Consider the following 9,076-nt stretch of genomic DNA (forward strand, 5'->3'; position numbering starts at 1 on the left):
GAGAACGTAGCAGACGGCGGTAGAGGCCAGACGAGCACCCGCAGCTTGAGGCTGGGCCCGGGCCGGTGGCCGGGCAGGGGTGTCGCCGCCGCCGGGGTGTCACCCTGCCCCGCTGGGGCTCGGGTGGCCCCGCAGAGCAGCCGCGGCCGCCGGCGGTGAACGGCTCTCGGGCGGCGGAGGGGAAACGCCCGCGTACGTGACCTGGGGGGGGCGCAGAGCCCGCGGGTGCGGCAGCTCCCGGGGCCGCAAACGCGGGGCCTGGCGCCGGCCGGGGCAGGGGCTGGGGGCGGGCGGCGGGACCTGCGCGGAGTCTGGGCGTCAGCCCCGCCCTTTACGCATGCGCGCAGCTGCCCGAGTCGCTCAGGCGACGGCGGGAACGCCAACCAGGTACCGCCCGTTAGCTCCGCCTCTGGTCGCGCAGCCAATCTTCTTTCTCCACATAAGGTTGCGTCACCGCAAGGGCCGCGCTCAGCGAAGGGCCCCACTCTGGGGCTGTCCCGAGCGCTGCCTGTCCCGGAGGGAGCCCCGTGGCCGTGACCGCGGCCGAGCCGCGGCGGGGACGGCGCCGGGGTGTCCCCGAAGGGTCTTAACGCGCCCCTCCCGGCCGGTCCTGCCCGGCTCCCCGTTTTTCCCGCCCCCCTCCTCCCCATGGCGAGCCCGGCAGCGCGACGGGCGGGCGGGGCCGGGCCGGGCGGGCCCTGGACGGCGGGCGGGCGCAGGCCGGGCGTATGAGGCCGCCCGTTCCGCCGCCGCCGCCACCGGCCGCGCTGCGGGATGTGGTGCTGGACGTGGCCCCGGCGCTGAGCGGTCGCGCCGCCGCCATGGGAGCGAGCGCGAACGGCTTCGCGCTGCCCGAGCGCCTCCGCCTGCCTGTCTGCTTCCTGGGCGTCTTCGCCTGCTACTTCTACTATGGGATCCTGCAGGAGAGCATGTGAGCGGCGGGGGGCGGGAGCCCCGGGGAGGGGGGGAGCAGCCCCGGGGGCGGCCGTCCTCGCTGCGGGTCACGGCCCGGGGGAGCTTTCCCCGCGTTGGGACCCGCCCGGTGTCTCACCGTGCTCCGGGGGAAGGGGAGGGGAGGCTGCTCCGGGCCGAGTCCCGCCGCTGTCTGAGCGCGTCCCGCTTTTGCAGCACTCGGGGACGGTACGGGGAAGGCGCGAAGCAGGAGAAGTTCAAGTACGCCCTGACCCTGGTGTTCATCCAGTGCGTGATCAACGCCGCCTTCGCCAAGCTCCGTAAGTCGGGGCTGGGGAGCTGCCGGCTGGGCCCGGGGGCTCCGCTGCCCGGGAAGCTCGGCCGCCGGTCGCTCGCCACGGTCTGTACCCGTTGGGCGGGACGGTCGGCACCGCTCTGCCAGCCCAGCGTCGCCGTCGCTTGTCCCTCGCCTTTCTGGAGCCGTTCGTAAGGTGCTGCGCGGTGGTGGCGGCGGCGGCGGCTGTTCGCGCCTCTCCTGACTTTTCTTCTTCTTTGTCTTCCTTCCAGTGATCCGTTTTTTCGACGCCGTCAAGGCGGACCGCACGCGGAGCTGGCTCTACGCCGCCTGCTCGCTCTCCTATCTGGGCGCGATGGTTTCCAGCAACTCGGCCCTGCAGTTCGTCAGTTACCCGACTCAGGTGGAGCCAGGGGGGGCGAGGGGGAGGCGGCGTCAACGTAGAGCTTAGCACCCTGCTCCCCCCCCCCCCCCGCCAACGCGCGGGGTACCCCAGAAACGGGCGCTGTGCTGGGGGAGCTACCAGGTGTAAACGACGTGGAGGGAAACTGATTTTGACGCTTATTTTTCCGTAGCTGCGTTTTTGCGGGGCTGCGTCAGTGTGTTTGAGTCAGCGCTGGGGGCGAAGAGAGCTCGGACCGTTCCAGAAAGGGATTGGCAATCCCCAGAAATGATGGGAATTGGTGCTAATGTTGGAGAGCTGGAGAGGGGTTGCGAAACCTTCGCTGTTAATGCAGCCCTTGCCCTGTGGTGGGGTTTTTGTCTGCTTTTGTTTTTTGGTTTTTTTTTTTTTTGAAGCATCTTGTGGTTTTTATTGGAGGGGCGCGTCGGGGCGGACTGACCCAGTAGGGTCACGCTCATATAGCCGCCGTCTCTCCCGCAGCAGGCAGGGGATGGTAGGCAGGGAGTTAATACGGTCTTTTTTTTTTTTTATAGGTCCTCGGCAAATCTTGTAAGCCCATTCCAGGTAAGCAAATTTCACGGTTTTTCTGTGTTTGTGTGGATTTCTCGTGCCCTCCACCGGGACCTCAGTTGTCGAAGGAGCCCGCTCTGCCGCGGGACGTGCAAGCGGCGTTTTGCCTGCGCGTTGTTCAGTTGGGCCGAGTTAAAATCCCACGAGAGGGTTTTGGGAGCGGTTTGTGATGTTGCTTCTTTACAGTCATGCTTTTAGGAGTGACTTTGCTGCGGAAGAAGTATCCCCCGGCCAAGTACCTCTGCGTCCTCTTGATAGTCGCAGGAGTGGCCCTCTTCCTGTACAAACCCAAAAAGGGGGCTGGGAGCGATGACCACGTCTTTGGCTACGGAGAACTCCTTCTGGTGAGCACCGCCGAGGCACAAATAACCCTGGCGGGGGTGAGGAGGAACGAGCAGTGACATCACAGATAAGGCTGCGTCCTTTGTACCTCAAGTGTACCCTAAAGCTGGCGTGGAAACGCTTCCGCAGGAGGACACCTGGGTTTGAGGGTGCCCTCTTACGCTGTGGTATGAGATCAGCGCGTGAGTCCGGGCCCAGCCCTCTTAGATAGGTTTTGAGGCCACAAAATTGCCATTTGGTGGGCGATGGGGATGTGAAAAAAAGGGGAGACTGCTCAAGATCTTCCCCATAGAGAAGCAGTAAAGAGCGAAGGGTTTTTCTTTGCTGTCTCTTATCTCTTTCCTCAGCTGCTGTCGCTGACCTTGGACGGGCTGACTGGTGTATCTCAGGACCACATGAGAGCTCACTACCAGACGGGTTCCAACCACATGATGCTGAACGTTAATCTCTGGTCCACCTTGTTCCTGGGGGCGGGTAAGGAGCACCCTGCGAAACCCACAGCCCTCCCCGGCTGCTATGGGATGCCCTGTGGGAGGCGATACGGTGTCCTGCTCCTCAAACGGCCCTGGGACGCTTTTGGCAAATAACTTGGGGGTTTGTTTGGGGTTTTTTTATTCGTATATGAGGCCGGGGTGGTCGGTGCAGCTCTCCCCGTGCCCGCCAGAGGACACCGCTGCACGCAGAGCCCGGCTGCCCAAGGCTTGGTCGCGCCAGCCAAGACCCCCTGCGGGCCAGCTCCCCTCTCTCTGGGGCCGGCTCCCCTCTCTCTGGGGCCGGCTCCCCTCTCTCTGGGGCCGGCTCCCCTCTCTCTGGGGCCCTCTCTGCTCCAGCCCTGGCCGCCCGCGCTTCCACCCGAGGGCTCTCTTGCGCCGGCAGAGGAGCAAACCGCACCAGTGCAGCTTTCGCTCCCATTAGGGAGTTGAGCTTCTAATTGCTGGGGACTAGAATTAGATCTCAGTTAACGATTGCTTCTTCCGTGCATGAGGAAGGTGATCGCTTTTCCTCCTGTTCTCTTTGGTTTTCACCGTATGGAATTTACACCGTATGGAGCTCCTGTGGGGTTAAACTGAAATCACCCTGCGTAGGCGGCGGTGGCTCGGGCTGCCTCTGGGCTCGTAAGTCGTGCTTTTCACCTTGATCTTTTTTCCAGGGATACTGTTCACTGGAGAGCTCTGGGAATTCTTGAGTTTTACGGAACGCTACCCTAGCATCGTTTACAACATCCTGCTCTTCGGCCTGACGAGCGCGCTGGGGCAGGTAACCACGCTTCCCTCGTTCCGCAGTCTTCACGGGGGCGCGGTTGCCCGGCTGGGAGACGGCGGAGTGAGGCTGTCTCGCTTTCTGGTGCTTTGGGTGGTGCTTGCTTTCGGCTGCCTGCGGATAAAACTGGTTTAAGTTTGTAAGCAAATAACCTGAGTCTGAAATAAGATTCTTTCGGCCGTAGCTCGATCACGGTTCATCTGAAAACACTTTTGTGTTGTACTTTTTCCAGTCAGAGTGACAAAAGGCGTCTGTTTGGTGTTTACAGAGTTTTATTTTCATGACGGTGGTGTACTTCGGACCTCTGACTTGTTCCATCATCACCACAACCCGCAAGTTCTTCACCATTTTAGCGTCCGTCATCCTGTTTGCCAATCCCATCAGCACGATGCAGTGGGTGGGGACGGTCCTGGTGTTCTTGGGTAAGTCTGGGCAGCGAACGCCCGCGGCCTCTCCCCTGGTTGCTTGAGCAGAGAGGGTACGCAGCGAGGGGAGAGCTAACGGACGATGCTGGTCCGAAAGATCTGTATTGTATTGGGACGCTCTCGATGGGAGAGCGTGTTAGTGACCTCAGCAGCGCGGGAAGGGGGAACGTGACCTCTACCAGGTCTAGCAGGTCGCTGCCTCTGAGTGGCCGTCCGTAAATGGGTGCCGTTAAGCTGATTTTTCACCGAGTTCCTTGCGTTGTGTTTGAAGAATAGGACGAAATTTCCCGTGCACATGGATTATTTTGTCTCTTTGCAGGCCTTGGACTCGATGCCAAATTTGGAAAGGGAGTAAAGAAGACGTCGCATTGAGGAAATGGTTGATCTCTGCAGTTGGAATGAACTTTTAATTTATTGTCTTGTACCTCAAAATCTGTTTTGAAACTGGACTCAGGATAGGTAATCAGAAGGAGAGTGTTTGGATTTTTTTTTGTTGTTTTAGTTTTTTAATTCTAAATTGTCTTAAAAGTGTAATACTTTAGTTTTATCTGTAATTAAGTGCTTTTTTCTTTTTTTTTCTTTTTTCTGTAATCAAAGCTGCATTACTAGATCCTAGCAGCAGGATGATATTCTTGCCTTAACAAGAAAAAACAGTTCATATCTTTATTAAAGAAAAAGAGACAATGGCCACTCTTCCAGACCTTCAGTTTCAGTGTTGTTGGCTGATCTTGGGGAGAAACCGTGCTCTCCAAGGAGAGGGCTGGTCTTAGAATTCCTTTAGTTCTTTGGTGTGGCCTGGAAAAAAGATCCCAGGATTAAAGGCCCGTGCTGAAGACAGCCCCTTCTTCTGACTGATTGTATGATTTTTTCCATCACTGAGTTGATGGAGCAACCAGTTGGACGTTCTTCCCTTAGGGTAAGATGTCTAAACACCACGACGCATTGTATCCTTCATCCCAGCCCTTCTGAAGGAGAAGCAGCTCTTGGCGTATGTAAGAGTTTACAGGAGACCTGTTTAACCAGTGGGGCCCAAATTAATTCTTTTCATCCCCCCCCTGCTGATGGAGGAACAGGACCCTCTGCTGCTAAAACCGTGCCAAGGTTGTGCGACAGCAGCTTCGAAGTGTTGAAAGGGCCCTTGTTAATTAAGCACCATCACGGCGAGCTTGCGACCACCCGCTCCTGAGCGCAGGCTGGCTCCCCAGTGTTGTACGGGGAGGAGTTATTATCATAATGATGCCTTCAGAGTTGGAGAGCAAAAATTCTCCAAAGAGCAAACTTTACACATGAAAGCATGTTTCTACCAGCTGTCGCTTGGTCTCCATCTGTTCGGTGGCTTTGGCCTTTTGCCCCTCCAGATGGGATCTTGATCTCTTTCCTGAGCGGCTGTTGGAAGTCTCTCTCTCTCTCTCTCTCTCTCTCTCTCTCTCTCTCCATCCCCTGCTTCCCTCACCCCTCCAGTGTTTGTTACAACTTTTTTGGCCTCAAATTTGGTTTGCATTTAATCTGTCCTACTCTCCTATAGTTCTACTCAAACAACATGTTTCTTGCAGAATTAAGCCCGAGGCTATTAAAGGGGTTTTCCCTGTCGCCTTCACCTCTTGGCTGACTTGCATTGTCGTAAAGGTCAAGTGATAAGTAGCAAACAAACATGTTCCCAGTAGCAGAGAATCCCGAAGGAAAAGCCTCTGTGACTTAACGCCACGAATGCTGCCTGCTGAGCACCGTGTGCTGGCGTTTGGTACCGTGCGGAGGTGCTGCCTTTCCTGAAGACAGTTGTGCTTCCCAGCACCTCTTCGGTAACGAAGACTCGTTCCATTTCATAAAAGGGAGCAAGAGAAATTGCATGACTTGTTCATGAACTCTGTGGCAGAGAGAAGAATTAATTATCTTTTTTGTGTCTTAATCATCCAACTCCCTTTCCTCTGTGTCTATAGGACTTGTGCTCCTCTGTCTCTTAGGGCCATCTTGAATTTAACTGATTCTCAAACTCAGCAACCGAAAGATTCGAGGCGAGCTCTCAATCCTTTTAGTTTTGCAACTTGTTTTCCCTTCTATTAAATTAGTAATCGAACGTAGGAATAGACCCAGCTCCTGCGTCACTGCAAATATAAACACCCCAAAAACGCCTTAGAAACCACGTCCTCCCTCAACCATCCCCTTCCTCGTGATAAAGTTGGAATTTCTGTTCAAACCTGTTGCCTGTTAAGAATATTTGAGTTGTTGCTGTTACAAACCACTACTCTGCTGTAGAGCGTCACGACAAAGCAAAGGGAAATCACTGGTTTGATTCTACAGCAGCAGAATTGCTTATTAGCAATAATTCTGTACTGACTGAAGCTCTTGAGGGAAGTATATGGTGAGAAATTGAGGGAGTGGGATAGCAGCAGCCTTTCTGCGCTGTGCTGGCCGTCTGTTAGCGGCGATCTCCGTTTTAGTTACAGCATCTCCAGGCAAATTGCCTCTTCTGTGTTCAGGCGCTGCCTGAACTCTTCTCCCCGTCTTGTGCTGAGTCCAAGTGTGGTTCTAGGAGAGACTGTGTCTAAAAAAAACCCAACTCAAACCCCAATGACTTTGTTAATTCTTTTCTTAAGTATTGCAAAGAAGCCAACAGAGTTTCAAGTGAGCTCCTGCTCAGAGCTGCAGGTCTGTCCCCTTCCCCACACTGCAGCAGCCTAGGCGACTAGCAGAAAGAATGAAGCTGGGAGCTTCCTAGGGTTTATTCTCTAAGCCAAGATCTGTCTTTACCAATATCTTCAACTTGTCTGTATTCAGAGCACAGATTTAAAGATCAGTCTGCCAAGAAGAAAGAAAATAAAGGAGATTTTCTCTCTCCTGATTGCTGCAGGCTCCCTTGACCCACTTTAGCTCTAAAGCCTGTTCCTGGTATTGCTCCAGCTCGGTTCTTGCTGCACCTCTGACTCTTAGTCAATAAGGATTTCTTAAAACAGGCAGCTCTTGTACCTGCCTTGAGTTTGAATCCTTTGGATTTCCTTGGACAGTTTGCCGTCTGCTCTCCAGACCTCACGTACTGCGAGATCCCAGAGGAGGCTACAAAAGCAATTCAAGGAGCTATTTTCAAATCGGCACTGGCTTTGCTTCTTGGGCAGTTTTAACACCGCTGCCCCAAACAGGTCCCCGGCTCGGAGCTGCCAGGAGGACTGCTGTAATACCTCTCCTCGGTGACAGGCTGGTTACCACGTTTGGAGGAGCCTGGTGGCTTTTGGTGCATGTTCCTGCTTGAGTTTGGCCATCTCTTTATTTAAAGACGGGCAAACTCCAAAGGAACTGGGTTAAGATCCAGTGAAGTTTTCATCCTCCATGTTACTTTTTCCTGTTAGAAATGGTGGCTCCTCTTGGAGGCATCTCTTGCAGGGGGATTATTATGTTCACTAGTTTTTTGGCCGTGTTTTGTGTTTGTATAAACAGTGCGAGTGTCTTCAGAGGCAACGCTTGAATTTCTGGTGCAGCGTCAGGAAAGGCTTTCTGTTTTCAAGTAAGAGATTACTGAGGCACCAAGCGTTGACAGAACTTACTCCGGTTTGTCTAGACGCTGTATAACGCCTAGGGTATGGCTGTGCAAAGGAATCTTTAACTACTGCTGGCAAGTTACATTTTGCTTACTCAGAGAAGGCAGCGTTCTGTGGTGGCACATGCACCTATAAGCAGTTTAGAGGTTTCAAGGAATTAAAGCACAGTGCCCAGGCTCTCCACCAACAGTCTGGGCTTCACCAGTTCTGCTGTGACTCAGTTGGTCTCTGCTTTTTTTTAGACATTCTCCAGTTTATTAGAAGGGTGCAAATCTAGTCAAATAAAAAACCCCTACCTTGTTCTTTTTTAGTCCTGTGTGCTTGATCTGTCTGTCTTTCCGCAGCTGTAAGTTTTGTGGTAATGCTGTATTTTCCAGGATGAAACAGTTTGGGGAAGTGTCAAACATCCCCCTTTACAGCCAAGGTGGTAGGTGCTTTGGACGCTCCCTGGGTGAGTTTGAGTTTGGGCCGCCTGGCCAAGGAGTTGCCAGAGGGAACGCTTGTGGTTTGCTCCCTCCTCAGCAGATGTGACCGGTCTTTTTCTGAGTAGAGGAAGTGAAATCGGTTGAGGAGGAGCTTAGTTTATTAAGTGCCTCAGACAAAACCCTCCAAGTGCAAAACTTGAAGGTCAGACTGAGAAGTTACAAAGCAATTTCACCTTCTCTTCTACTTTTTGGTGGCTCCAGAGTCCCAGCCCTGAGTCCGTTTATGACTCAGCCGGTTGCCAGCAGGGGGAACTCTTATTTCAATCGTTTTCAAGAACGACAAGGAGAAAAACATCAAAAAAAGCAGTTCCTCCTTAATTAGCGATATAACTGGACTTCCAGAGTCTTTGTGCTTACAGTAAAAGCATAATGTGGAAATCAAGATGCTCCTCCATTTTGATTCTGCTTGATTCTTTTTGACCATCAGCAGAGACTACATTGAAGCTCAGTCATCAGAAGCTTTGAGACAATCACCATCTCCTCCGCAGCGTGGCCTTCGTTACAAATAGCGTGGGTACAAATGAGCACGTGCCCGCCCGCACGTCCTCACGTCGCGCAGGCTGCTGGCATCCTGCACAGCAGCAGCCGTTGGCATCGCAGCCGATGTTTTTGAAAACATTCCTGCCAGAATTCTCCTAGGAACCTTGTCAGGTCTTGGTGGTTCCAGGGAGATGAGAAGAGTCACGCACGGACTGAGAATAAACAACAGATTACGTCGCTGCTGTGTTGGTGCCTGTTGTCCCTCCAGGAGGAACTCGTTCATGTATCAGCTAAGAAAGGTGAAGTTTTATTTCGTGGCTAACTGAGACACGGCATCCACAGGGGGGGAAACTTAGCAGCTGCGTTCCTTTTCC

The 9,076-nt window shown here is 54.0% G+C and overlaps 1 protein-coding gene across 1 annotated transcript; it reads left to right on the forward strand.

Annotated features, from left to right (window-relative positions):
- The first annotated feature begins 821 nt into the window (after positions 1-821).
- Positions 822-4,907, forward strand: SLC35B1 (solute carrier family 35 member B1). The gene is made up of 9 exons (XM_086477933.1): positions 822-931; positions 1,129-1,232; positions 1,480-1,610; positions 2,144-2,174; positions 2,367-2,524; positions 2,870-2,996; positions 3,673-3,779; positions 4,051-4,204; positions 4,527-4,907. The coding sequence occupies exons 1-9, from the start codon at positions 822-824 to the stop codon at positions 4,577-4,579; spliced, it is 975 nt and encodes a 324-aa protein (XP_086334059.1). The 3' UTR covers positions 4,580-4,907.
- The last annotated feature ends 4,169 nt before the right edge of the window (positions 4,908-9,076 follow it).

Source organism: Leptosomus discolor, chromosome 25, assembly GCF_034619465.1.
Source record: "Leptosomus discolor isolate bLepDis1 chromosome 25, bLepDis1.hap2, whole genome shotgun sequence".
Lineage (NCBI taxonomy): Eukaryota > Metazoa > Chordata > Aves > Leptosomiformes > Leptosomidae > Leptosomus > Leptosomus discolor.